The sequence below is a fragment of the Urocampus carinirostris genome, chromosome 2 (assembly GCF_059441175.1).
Source record: "Urocampus carinirostris isolate Australia breed hairy pipefish chromosome 2, RoL_Ucar_1.0, whole genome shotgun sequence".
In the NCBI taxonomy this organism is placed as follows: Eukaryota; Metazoa; Chordata; class Actinopteri; order Syngnathiformes; family Syngnathidae; genus Urocampus; species Urocampus carinirostris.
The window spans coordinates 29,459,688-29,474,093 of NC_142350.1; the positions used below are offsets into that span (position 1 = coordinate 29,459,688).

Consider the following 14,406-nt stretch of genomic DNA (forward strand, 5'->3'; position numbering starts at 1 on the left):
ACACGCGATGCGTCCATTGTTTGCGGAAGTACTCATGGATGCTAATGCACATTGTTTATTTGCTGTTAATAGTGTCAATAAAATTGTTCAAACCAAAAAAAAAAAAAAAAAAAATATCAAGCAATTGGAAAGTTATTGTGCCACATAAGGCTGAACAGAGTTGTCCCCCAAATATTAATTAATTCCCAAACCTCACTTTCCCTCCATTGAATGCTTTCAGTGTTTTCGTCTGCCATGATGTGTTGATTTCTACGCTACACGGAAGAACATGGAAACAGAGCGGCCGCAAGAGAATTGAAGATTGAAGGTGGAGGAAGCTTAAACACAACCTCCGAAAATTACTTCTTCCGAGTGTTTTACTTTGGAATCAATACTTAAATACAAGATAAAAAACAAACAAACAAACAAAAAAAAAAAAAAAACAGCGCAGATCGAAGGCGACGCATCACGTCGAGAGGTTCGCGTGTCAAATGATTTCCTGTAAATATCATGTTTATGGTTTATACTGCTGAATAAAAATAAAAATACAATACAAAAATACAAATACAAACCACAACCAAACTAAATTTTGCTCCCTCTGTATTTCTAGATCTGCACACTTGTATGCTACTCTGTCTTGTAAGGCGGCAACAGCAGAGGGCACCCGCGCCCAAAAAACAGAAGTGTTCAGTGTTAATACTCAACTCATATTTAAATACGCAACTAGAACAATCTAGAGACTGCGCCTTTTACCACGATGCGCCCTATGGTTGTGATAATACGGGAGCTTCACGCCCATATCAACTAATCTGCATTAAACTTGCTACAATATTAAAGCAATGCATTCAAGTTCTACAATTAATGAACGAGAAGAGCCACTTGTGCATACCTGCTGTGTCGTCGTGGTAACGATGCCCTGCTGGAGGCGATAGGCCTGCTCTTGTTGATATGTCCTGGTTTCATGGTTTCTATACAAGTAGTTTTCAATCTGTGGAGAAATGATTCGTGTTTGCCTGTTTGTGTAAACATAATGGGAACTAAAACGCACCGGACAGACTGTGACTGATGGAATTAATGGAGCTTTTTACAATACCTTGAGCAAGGCGTCTTCCGTTTTCTCCGGATTTGCTTTGAGAGCCTGAGAGGCGTCAATGATGGGGATGGGCATGAAACGGATTGTGAAGTTCCTATTGGGCACACATCCAGAAGACAAATTCAAAATGACACAGGAAGGGGAAATTGGACACAGCTTTCAAGAGAACTTGAGTGGAGATGGAAACAAGGCAGTTGAGTTCCTGCATGAAAGTCAATATTTGCAAGTTCCTGCCTGTCTTTTAATGTATTCATTTTTAAATAATTAATAGCAATACATCTGGAATGGGTTGTAGGGAAAGTTAGAGTTATCCCATGACATGCATCTCAAGACGCTATTGAATAAACATATATTTGAAGAGGAGATTTTCCCTTTGCCGTTTCCAACAACACAGTGCCAAAACAAGGAAAAACCAGGAAAGACCCACAATTCATTCACAAGGCCTTTCCCTTTTCCTCAAGTGCACACAAGAGCGTGTAACACCAAGGCCTGAGGACAAACATTTCCTTCTTCTACATCAGGGGTCTGGAACTTCTTGCTCACGAGCCATGTATGGCTCTTTTCAAGTGTACATAGGAATCAGAGATAAAAAAACAAATTATGGAATTACTTAATTTGATGAAAATTGTATTAACTATAGAGACACATGCCTAAGCAGAGATAAATTTGAGACACATTGGTTTCGGTCCAGTATATATATAGGACACAATTTGAACCACAGTTTACAGTCAAGGTGTCAGACCAACAGACCCCGTTGTGGCTGTAAATCACTAAATAATCCTTTTTGTGTAAGCTCATTAAACACTTTGTGTTCATTGTTGAGCCACTTTACGAAGAGGCAGAAAACAAACTTTTACCCAAAACAAAACAAACTTTTTACCCAGAAGTCGAGTAAAGCACCTAGAGCAATTTGATTGGGTGAGCAATAAGAATGGGCTGAGCTATACACAGGACAGGACACGTGCACTCTCTCTCGCTCAGCGCCATCTGCATTGCAGGTAAATACGTTGATATCCTTGTTTGCAGTTATTGTAAGATTTTTACAAAATAACTTTGCTCGCACCATGTTTTGAAACAATTTTTAGGAAAAAAATAACAGTGTAAATGAGCCTTAACACTCTTAAGTAACTTCGCAAGGGAGACAAATCTTAAAGGGTATATCTTTTATAAATATGCGAAACAAGCTCTGGCATTATTAGTATTTTAAAGATTTTGGAGGCCTATATGTATAACTCACAATATTGTTGCAACAGTAATCCTACGCAAAGAAATGGTCAAAGGAGCTCCAAGTGTAACGGATTTTAAGAATTTATTAATATATCTTCTCTGGCAAGGTGTTTATTCGTTGAAATATTTTTCGGGGGAAAAAACGCTCTATAAACTAAAAAAACAAACAAGAAATGACTGTAAAAAAAAACCCAAAAAAACAACAGTTATCAAAAATTCGCATAACGCACAGGTGTCAATCATGCGGCCCTCAGGCCAGATCAGGCCTGCTAAGGGTTTTCTTCCGGCCTGTGAAACAACACCCAGAAAAGTACAAGAGAAAAATGAGCTGCAGTATGAAATATTGACAAAGCCAGGCAGCACTCGCAAAGCGCTCTCTCTCTCTCTCTCTCTCTCTCTCTCTCTCTCTCTCTCTCTCTCTCTCTCTCTCTCTCTCTCTCTCTCTCTCTCTCTCTCTCTCTCTCTCTCTCTCTCTCTCTCTCTCTCTCTCTCTCTCTCTCTCTCTCTCTCTCTCTCTCTCTCTCTCTCTCTCTCTCTCTCTCTCTCTCTCTCTCTCTCTCTCTCTCTCTCTCTCTTCATGCATCATTCTATTCTTTTCGCTCCATCTCTTTTATCTCTTTCTAACTGTTGCTATTGTTTCTCTCTTTCTCTTTAATCTATTAGTCCAACCCATGTGAAAGTGTTTTTTTCTACCATGTGGAACCCGAGGGCAAAGGAGTTTGACACCCCTGGCATAGCGTGACAAATTTAGAGTTTTATCTCCTCTCGGGTGTGACAAAAAGCAGAAAAAGCTGATGCAGGCACAAGAAGATAACAGTGTCTCAAATGAATATATTAAAGAAGGCTCAAACGACCAGAAGCTCATCATAGAGAAGAAAGCAAACCCCAGATGAATTGAGGCACTGTGATTTAGGATATTCAAAATCAAAGGGATGCATCTTGAAACCTACTTCTCCAAAGCTGTTACGACATCCTGCAAGCCCTGAGGACCGGTATTGTTTTTATCCCAGATCACGGTCCTGAAAAGAAACACAAACGCATTATATGATACAGATGTGCAGATTAAGGTGTGCTTCGGCACTGCGATTGTCACCTGAGTTTAGAGTTGATTTGCAGGGCCTTTGCTAGCATCTTAGCTCCCATGTCGCCCATGGCGTTGCCGCTGATGTCCAATTTGGCGAGTGACGTGTTGCTCCCGAGTGCATTCAAGATGATCGTCAGATCGCTTTTCAGGCGAGAGTCAGCCAGAGACAAAGAAGTGAGAGGCTAGGAAGCAAAGAAAAGCTGTCAATTTAAACATTTAGAATGTACTCTGATGAGTTATTTGTTTATACTATGTTGCACTTAGGAGTGTTAGTCAAGTTTTACACTAGGTGAAAAGACACATGCTGGTCTACTAGTGATCCCAAGAGCAAAGAAGAAAACCGCAGGTTCGAGAGCGTTCTCCATTCGGGCCATGGTGTTGTGGAATGCTCTCCCCCCTGAGATTCGATCTGCAACCTCAGTGGAACCTTTTAAATCGAGGCTTAAAACAAACTTCTATTCTATAGCTTATGAATGACCTGATATTTCATGTTGACAATATCTGTGTATTGTTTGTTATTGCAACATCTGTTGCACCCTGGTCATCCTGGAAGGGGGATTACCTAATGTGCTGTCCCTTCTCAAGGTTTCTTCATTTTCCTCATATTGAGGTTTTTGAGTTTTTCCTTGTCCTCATGTAGGTTTTAAATCAGGGGATTGGTGTAATAGTGGTCTGTAGTTTGCAATAATCTTTGGTCTGTGCAGCCATTGCGACTCCTTGGGCTATAAAAGTAAACATGACTTGACTCAAGAGTTAAAAGTTAAAATATTACTTGTGCAGTGTAAATCCTATTCAACTAATATTTTCTTTACTTTATAGGGTCACTTATTTTCCACACTTTAAAGAGTCCATTATTTTCTACACTGAGATGGTATTTTGTGTTTAGTATCATTGCATTAACTTTAAAATGACTATCTGAGAGTGACAGGAGTAAAATCTATATGAACTCAATTTTCTCCCCCAACACTGGAGATTAGTTTATTCCCTTTTACTCTTTTCATTGTTGAAATAACACCGGTGGAGTTAATCCACTTAAACAATGCATACCTATCTCTGGTATATTTACTGTGTACATTGTAAATACTGTGGCTTTAAATACTGTGCAGCTTATTCATTTTTTGTGGCAGCACAGAGGAAAACGGCGGGCTGCTCTTTTCCACAATGCATGCATTCTAAATACAAAACGTTGTGGTGCCGTCTTGACAGGTATGTCGCGAATATAACATTTGTCTAATTCGCAAATATTTTTCAAGATTTGCGATTACCGTCTTTTTTTTTCTCTCCACCCCCCTCCTCTGTGACCACCCTTGACTGAAATGTCAAACCCAATGTAGCTATAGGCTACATATATTTACCATCACGACTAGTTGTACACAACTAAGTTTTATATAGTGTACTATAGTAGCCTTATTGTAATAGTTAACTGATTGGTGTAATTAAAACACCATTGTGTAAGAGACCGTGGTTACATTGGATTTTCCTCTGTAAACATATGTTTGAATTGAATTTTGAATCTAATTCCCCAGTCTGTTTTCAAAGTAAGACACACTACAAACTTATTCTGTTGTGTGGCTTTGGGAGATTACATAGGAATAACACACTTGTGATTTGTTTCCCTGAATACTATAGGAATGATAACAAGCGAATGCAATTCCACCGAGGACATCAACACTAATGGACATGTCTGTGTTGCAATCTGGGACTTTTCTCCACAATATGGTGGTCCGGGGGCTGTCTAGAAAAATATAGGCCTCAAATTTTACGGGACTCAACCCTTTTGGTTTTCCTTTCGGCACGTAGTAAACATACGCTCGTCTTTGTAATCGCCATCTTGAATAATGGTCAGAGCAGGACCTAAAACGACGCAGCTGTAAACGGCAGCAGCTGAGCACGGGTACAATGCCGTTGGCATTCCGCAGCCAAAGGCGTTGACGGCAAGTTCCCCATGCAGTTGGTGCCAGGTGTGCTCCAGGCTTAAAATGTAAGAAATAGTCATTTTTTATGGAGGTTGAAGCCTAAGTCTTAAAAATCGTGTGCATGTGGCTTTTAATCAGGCGCACTCTGTAGTCCAGAATTAAACATACTTGCTAAAGACCAAAATGACAAAGGCAGAAAAGTCATGTTTATTGTATAGACCTTAATCACAAAAAATCCAATCCACAAAAAAAGGGCTGCACAAACCACCATTACAGCATACGTTGATCTGAAAGCTACATAAGGGCAATGACCTCTAAAACCCATGCAAGAGGAAAATGCCTTGAGAAGGTGTTGGAAAAATGGATTGGTCTCTCAGCAACTGTCTTCTCATTGCTTAGATCATACCTCCTAGATATATGGTGATATGACCACTGACCCTTTTAATGTTACCTGTGGCGTTCCGCATGGCTCAGTATTTTCGCCCCTTCTTTTTTAGTATCTATATGTTTACGCTTGGTTATATTATTGCCAATATAATATTAGTTCGATTGCTATGCAGACGAAACTCAACTGTATCTGTCAATGGAGGAAACTGTTCCGTTAGGTAGGGGAAATATGTAGGCACCGGAGGAATCATTTAAAGTCCGTGTTTGCATGCAGCTGGAATGCAAATTGAAACAGCAACAAGTCCCACATTATAAATGAGGGCATTTTATAGCTTTTTTGTGCAAAGTGTTTCACAATATTTTCTCTCAGTCACACATAAAAGGCTGCAGGGCAACCGACCCAGCAACCCAGCACGTTGACCTGACTCACTTGTGCTTGCATGCTGTGTACAAAAAAGCAGAGTGTGACCCACTTAAGATGGCAGAAAAAAAACTGCAGTCTTCGTCAAAATTTAAACTCGGGAACAATGGAAAGTATCAAAACCAAATACATTAAACATAATAGAAAAACAACCCAATTATAAGGCCTGTATATTCTCTTAGCATAATACTTCAGATTGTCCGATTAATCGCAGAAATTAAGAAATCATTCCCCCAGGATAACATTCGCCATTTTTAATCAATCTAGGGAAGTGTGATAATGTATTAAAAATAATTAATGTCAAAATTAGAAAGAGATTAACAATTCAGAAGATGGATTGTGTTGCAGCAGTAGCTTCGTGCTGAGCTAGTTTGTCCTATCTGCTGATGTATACTTGCAAATGAGAAATCTTTTGTTGTGTTAAACAGATTTTAACATGCCTACAAATATTTACTACGAATGTGTGCTTTAATGTTATCAGGAAAAAATATCAATCGGATTGTTGATGCGATGTCTCATCAATACATTATGTGGTAAATAGTCTGTATGTTAGAATCTTGTTTTTCTTTATATTCACTTATTCAGTGCCACTAATAGAGATACATTTTCAGAAGCAAAGTCCCAGAGTGTCCAAACGTAAAAATATGTATATTTTTGGTTTTATTTATAAAAACAAAAACAAAAACAAAAAACAACCACTAATGGAAAGGGTTTAGTGCAGCTAATCAGAAAGTATCAAACCTCTGGGAATGATATTAGTATGATAAATCACCACTAGATGGCAGAAGTGCTTTTCATCAGATCTTTATTCACACATCAAGGAAGCCCTCACTACCTATTCTTGCTTCCTATATCCAGTGATTAAGTGTGTAGGTGGCGCTGTATGGCAAATATAGGTGTTGTGAAGGAGTGTGGTCAGAGTAGCAGAGATAAGTACAGACTATGAACGCTTTGAGCTTTTTTCTTTAAAAAAAGAAGTTCGTTTGTCATCGATGATGCGTAAATTCAGAGTTCTTGCAAAAAGATGTTATTTTGCAAGCATAGTGTATACTGTAGTAATGAAATGAAATGAAATGATCTGCATTTATATAGCGCTTTTCAAGTTGTTTGACTTCCCAAAGCGCTTTACATTGTGCTTCACATTTCCCAATAGCGGCCGTGATCTGTGCAGCCATGTAAGGCGCTAACCTGCTTATTGGGGGTTCAGTGTCTTATCCAAGGACACTTCGGCATGTAACACGGACAAGCCGGGATTCGAACTGGGATCCCTTAATCCTAAAACGATCGCTCTACCTCCTGAGCTACTGCCGCCCCTAGTATTGGATAGCTTGAAAAAAAACTTTAAAATAAAAATAACAGATGATGGTTGAAGCTTTCTTTTGATATCTCCTATGCCTACATAGCTACAGAACAAAATTTTATGTAGGCCTCCAAAAATGAGTAAATACAGCAAAAATTGGTTGGCACCTGCTCTTCCCATTTGAAACGTCTGGCATTGAATGGGTTAAAGCAGGGGTCTTAAACTCGCAGCCCCCAACTTACCTTCACGACCATAAGGCGCACATAAAAGTCTCTGATTTTCTTAAAATTGTGCGGTGCACAGTCTGTGATGTAGAGCGGCGGACGTAGACTAGCTCAGTGGGCCTTTAAGATTGGGCACTCGCCCCGAATCTATGAGGTCACAGGTTCGAGGCTTGGCCGAGTCATAGACCTTCATTTTTGAATGAAATCCGATGTTTTTCTGAGATCAGTAACATTGCCAACTAAATGCAACTTGTATATGTACTCCTTGGACTTTTATACATTTCCTGTGTCTCCCTTGTGCAGTAGACGACACTCGACATTACAAGCAATTTGCAGAAGTACTCATGGATGCTAAGACCGTAGTGTATCTAGCAATTGGAAAGTTATTGTTCTCGTCATTTTCCCATCCAGACCAGGATTACGGTGGCTCTCCATAAACACAAAGTTACTTTGCTTGCAAAATAACATTTTATTTCAACAACACTGAACCTATGAATGAACGATGCAAGAACTTTTCAGCGCCTGATATTTCCAGTGACGTGATCATACAATTTCAGTTACCATGGCTATCAGTTCCTGCGAACATTCATGAAACGTCATCCCTCTCTGCCCGGAAGATGCCGAAGGCACTTGTTTATTTTATTTATTTCTTTTTTTTTTTCATTTTGAGCATGCTGTGTACTCCTTCATATTCTGATCATTAGATCACCTTCACCCCAATCGTGACTCATGCAGTAGACAGAGGAGGGTGCGTACATATTAGGGCAGGGGTTGGCAAACTACAACTCGCTGACCACATGCGGCCCATCAGGCTTTTAATTTAAACAAATCAAACAAAACTAGTCAAAATATCATGACAATAGTTTATAAAGTGCTATTAATAAAAACGTGTTTCTTTGTGCCAACTTTGTCCCAATTGGGCCTTTTGATATCACCAAGAAAAAAACTAGAAAATGAAGACAAAAAGTGCTTAAAAACAAAGACCATATATATTATTTGACTTTTATTCTGAAAAGAAGACGAATACTAAAGAAAAACTACAGAAATGCTACGACAGTAATAATATATTACAAAAATACTACTGCAGAAATATTACCCCAGAAATACTACAAAATTAAACTACAGTAATATTGTGTCCCGTTTCATCTGGAGGGATGAAAGCATGACCAACTTGGGTGCCGAGGTGCTTAACCTGGTTGGGTGTTTGGGCATTTTGGTTGACCATGGTCAAATTTTTTGTTTTTGGCTACTTTTTCCTTTTTTTTTTCTTTTCTTTGTTTTTGTGTATGTGTCCTGCTGTCGGTTACCCTCTCGAGGGATATGACCAGGGTAGATAAATAGAAAATAACAAAGATACTTAAGAATTATGACAACAATAGACACTCCCAAGAAAGTGTCAAGAGGTATGTAAATACTACAAAAATATTACTACAGAAATACTTCAAAATTGAAGATCAAATGAAATGCTTAAAACAGGGAACCCATATATTATTTTTTAAATTGTTTTAATCGTGATCGTTTGAAAAACAGTTTAAAGAGACTAATTTATTTAAAAGAAACATAACAAGCAGATATCAGCATGTATGATTATTCAGAAATGTAAAACATAGGATAGGTCCTCAAAATCTGCCCCTTAGCCAAGTTTTTGATCGCAATGCCGCCCCAGACTACAAGAAGTTGCCACCCCCTGTATTATGGAGTGAAATCGTAGGAGAGTAAGGCAGGAAAAAAAATAACGAGGCAATATTTTATAGTTCAACTGATCGATAATGGAAACCATTTATACAACGATCACAAAAAAGTAGCAGTCAGCATTACACACATGATTGTAATGAAGGCTTAATCATGTGAGGAATGCCTTGCCGACAGTAATGGACCTTTAAGAGCCAGACAAGTAAGGAAATGAAAAACTCACCGACTCTTCCTCCTGGATCATGTGAACCAGACTGTCCAACACTGGGGCGAGGTTTCTGAATCAGATAGATGGCATGATAAGTGCTTCACATATCAGAAAATATTTGAAAAGCAATCTTGGATTTCACCTTATCATGATATTACTATAGTAAATTGACTGCATTTCTTAAGCTTTTTTAACCAGTCACTGAAGACCTTTACAATGGGGTTTACGATGTACTTCAGACCTAACAATTCACACAGCACTGGTGAGTTATTTTCAAAACAGGTATGCAGGCACCCCAGTTGTCCGTCGCAGGTACACTGGTGCCCGCGTTTACCATGTTGGAGACCCCTGAGCTAGAGGATATACTCGATCGGATGTTTGGGACCCATTTTCAAGGGCATCACAAGCACTATTTATAAAACAGCAAAAATATAACACATCAGCACTGTTCAATGTGTATCGAAAATATGGTCGCTTGGAATTCTCGGCGCGAAGTTTGTAATGGCGAATGCAGAGCAGCCAATCAGAGACATGGATTTTGCAAATTTTGGAATTTGTGTACCATTTTCTGCTTTTAGTTTTTGCGAGTGATGCAATGAGGCTGTGAAATACAAGCCCGAACTAGTGAGAGAACACAGTATTGCAGTTGAGTCATGTTTGTGAAGCCCCACAAAGCAAACCATACTTGGACTTGATGTTGTTGAAATTCTTGCCCAAAGACAAGTGTCTTATGGATCGGTTTTTTGCCAACCATATCAACAGAGTTGATAGATCAGAGTCCAGGCCTGGAGAGAGGGAACGAAACATCCTATTTATTCCACTATAAACATTGAAAAGTCGTCCAAAAGGCTGTGCCTCACCATTGTCAGAGATATCCAAGCTGGAGATGTTTGGAATCTCAGCAATGCATCCTTCTAGTATCTGCGACCCTCCAGAACGCAACTGTCGGCACAAGAGCACTCAGTCAGACAAGGACAACAGACACACTCACATACTCACGTGACGCACAGGCCATTGCATATGTGACTCAGTAGTTGCATAAAAGACATTCCCAGAAGCTCAGCCACACCAGAACATTCCCAAGAAAGTGTCAAGAGGCATAAACAAAAAATGTTGGGAGTAACATGCAGGGTGTTAATTTCAAAATTAAAAGGTGATATGTTTAATGTGTGACAGATAACAACATGATGATTTTTAATTACTAGGGATGCACAATTAGGGTTCTCCCCAGCATTTCACATTTAAATTTAAGACTTTTTAAGACATTTTCAAAACCACATCCAATAAAATTTAAGACCAATCTCACACCTATGCTGAGTCGTGACAGACAGTAGCGCCCAACGCCACCAGGCCACGCGGGGATCTTCAAACCCGGCCCGAACCTAAAGAGTGGCGAAAGTATTGCATACCCGGCTAAAGTTTAATTTGAAGCGCGGACGGACCACGTTGGCACCGAGGGGGAACTGGCCAGGCCTGAGGTGGCTGTGAGCAAGACTGCGTGGGGGTCTGACCAACACGGGCGCCAAGGCAACCTGTCATCGAGAGGATGGGACCAAGTATGGGTACCCAGCCTCCCCTGGGGTCTGCCACAGAATGCCATGCAACCAGGTGGGAATCGAACCCCGCCTGGAGGCGCTCAGCCGCAATGGAACGTGGGGGCGATCCTTCGACCCTTAATCCCAAGGGAACTCCCAGTTCTCTTAAGAACGTAGGCAGGGGACTCTGGGGGCGAACCTGAACTGTCCTGGGTGGCAAAGCACAGCACCGCGACAGGGTTGGGACTTCAGCCAGGTGACCCAGAGACGGAGGTAGGCATGTTCTGACACATTGCATTTATCGTTCAGGAACCGATAAAGTCGAAGAAAATAAACAACAATTTCAAGACACAACGTTCCATACTTTTGTAAATGTTCTTCTTACATAGTTATAAGCTATATCAGGCACGTAAGACATTTGAGAGTTCAATTTAAGACCTGAGGACAAAATTTAAGACCTTTTCAATGCCTAAATTTGCGGTTATCAAATTTAAGACTTTTTCAAGTGCTAAAGAGCTTGGGGGAACCCTGACAATAATTATTGGGCCGATAGACGTCACAGTTGGCAGCCTTAAATATTACTAAAATATTATATCAGCCAACAACATTTCTTGGATAGAGTCCCGGTATTTATGTTTCTCATTATAATATATTACGATTTTCTTTGAAGCTGTGGTCAAACTTGGTCATGTCTCCTCTCTACCTTTCTGTAATGTAAACGAGGTATGCAAGAGGTAAGCCATTATTTTGTTGAGCATTGCTCAGGATGTATGCAACGCTGTTGTGATTGCATGGGCTTCTGAACGTTAGTGAGTACAGTGAGTTTTGGATTGTTTATAGAAAGTCTTTCTTTGTCGGACTCCTTGATGTAAGTTTATGCTTGAACGCTGATTTAATCAAGGTTTACAGATTCCAAATGATTAAGATTGACGGAATAAGCAAGTGTCTGCAATTGCGACACAAAGCGACTTTTCTGCAATAGCATTGAATTGTCTTAATTTTTACAGATAATGCTGTGGTAAAACAGTGTAAGCAACAAGATTAAACATGGTAATCCAGGGTAAAACATGTAATGGACTTTAAAGAAAAAAATAGGATAAAAGACTGGCCAGTCTCTTAGCACTATGTTGCATATTTATACTGACAAAGTTTTAATAATAGTGCAATGAAAAATAGTGCATGGTAACAATACTGCAATGAAAAGTCGAGCAATAACCTTTGGCAGCAAATTTGGGGAAGTCTGGAGGCTGAATGCTAATAGTGAGATGTTTTAATTTGGTGAATAACAGACTAGTATGCTTTTTCCTGATATGCTAATATTTTGAAATAGGATATTTGACTGCCTGCCATCATCAGCAACATTAAAACAGTAAAATACTTGTAATAATTCAGTCGATAAATAATTAATCCAGAGTGTTTTTTTAATTTACATTAAGTCATGTTTATTTGTATAGCCCTTAATCACAAAGAGTCTCAAAGAGCTGCGCAGACTAACTATTCCAAACCACAGACTATTATTACACCATCCCCTGATCTAAAACCTAAACTTACATCAGTCAGTTATTATATTGACAAACGGATTCATTATTGATTGGTCGATTGAATGATAAAGCTAACCTAGTGTCTCAAACACTTTTCGGAAACACGTTAACCTTTGAGCTAATGTAATGTTAAATACGTCGTAAACAAAAATAAAGACATTTAACAAAATATTGCAGGTTGAATGTTTTTACATTTCTTTTTTAAATTAATATAGCATAAAGTTTAAAAAATGTTTTTGCAGTTCTTGGTATTAGTCCCTAGAGGCAGTATTGTATCGATTATTGGTGCCGGTTGGTAAAAGGGTTATTGTGCATCTATTGTAATTACCATTATCATCACACGAGGCATCCAATGAAAAAACATTAACTTGGTTCCTACAGGTTTCTTCACAACAGATTTAATAATTTTTGACGGTTTAGGAGATATCAAACATAGAAAACACCAAAATAGTCACTGCCTACTAGGTTTTTACACGTTCATATAAGCAAGCAAACAACCAAAAACAAACAAAAAAGTAATTTAGTTGTAGTGGGGGTTTAACATGTTATCTTAAATAAACAATTGCATGTTGATTTGTGGCTTGCTTGATTGATTGATTGAAAACAAACAAACAACAAAAAACTATTGGATTACTCAGCCTTGAGACACAATACTTCAAAAGCACTCAGATTTGGACACCATACTCCTTGAACGCAATTGTAGCGAATATTCAAGCCGTTTATGTGTAGGTTTGCCAAAGGGACAACTTCATAAAATGAAACTGATAATAAAACACAAATAATTACACGACATGATGGTTAACTGGTGCAGGAATGATTTAAAAAAGAATCCAAACATTATTTAAAAAAAAAATGAACCAGACATGCAAATAAAATAGAAAATTTGGTAATGAGTAATCGGTAGCCTATAGGTACTTACACAATGGCCAAGCTACAGAGGCATTAAGAGGAGAGAAGAGCGTGTCAAACGCAAGCCAACAATTAGTAGCAACAACAGAAAGATGCTTAATAATTGCACCCTGCTGACACATTTGCATCCTGTGCACTCCGCTTCTTGTGCATGCTACTTGGAAGACTGCATTTGGCAAAAAGCTCATTAGGGAATCAAATAACGGCAGGAATGCCTCGTTTAAGTTCCAAAGCTTTAGGACAGAATATTTCTACTGCTATCTGGAAACAAATTTTCTCGTGTGATTTGTATTCATGCATACTCTTTGGTGATCCTATTTAACCTGCAGAAAGTCTATTTTTTCCTTCTCAGAAATTCACAGATGAAACATCTTTGGTGTATGAGTAGAAGCAGGGAATATTAGCCGCACCAACATCCCCAACTCTGCCCACTGTCTGCTAGGTATTTGAAAATACCCGCTGCCATGTCACAAGTCTTTCAAATGGTTTTGGAGTTGCTGGTACAAAGCTTAGTCCAGCAAAGGAAGATCAGTTACAAATAAATAGGTGTCACACCCACCCAAATAAGGGTGAAAATGGCACTTGACCAAAAGCATTCAAAAGTAAATTTTCAAAAATACACTATTGCAGTATTGAGAACAGAGATTAAAATCTAAAAAGTGTTAAAGGAAGAGGATCACAGTGCGATGTGCCAATAATTGACCTATGGCTAAGCCCCGCCCTCCAGCGTATTGAGACATTCACAGTGCATAGCCAACCCAATAGTCAGACATTCTCTGCTGTAGGCCACATCTAAATCGTGTCTGGTATGTGGTCGTCCAGAGCACCATCTCAACATGGTTAAAGTTAATAAGGATGTCCACATCTGTAAGTCGACGTAGTGTTTGAGG

At 39.2% G+C, this 14,406-nt stretch overlaps 1 protein-coding gene across 1 annotated transcript in view; it reads right to left on the reverse strand.

The window, feature by feature from the left end:
- LOC148371618 (F-actin-uncapping protein LRRC16A-like) overlaps window positions 1–14,406 on the reverse strand; it is a 74,951-nt gene that overhangs the window by 15,756 nt on the left and 44,789 nt on the right. Inside the window, exons 18-24 of the mRNA XM_088326160.1 lie at window positions 10,392–10,473; window positions 10,217–10,316; window positions 9,547–9,601; window positions 3,393–3,565; window positions 3,250–3,318; window positions 1,073–1,166; window positions 869–967 (exon numbers count right to left, since the gene is read on the reverse strand). Coding sequence (XP_088182286.1) covers window positions 869–967; window positions 1,073–1,166; window positions 3,250–3,318; window positions 3,393–3,565; window positions 9,547–9,601; window positions 10,217–10,316; window positions 10,392–10,473 — 672 coding nt within the window. The remainder of the gene's footprint in view (window positions 1–868; window positions 968–1,072; window positions 1,167–3,249; window positions 3,319–3,392; window positions 3,566–9,546; window positions 9,602–10,216; window positions 10,317–10,391; window positions 10,474–14,406) is intronic.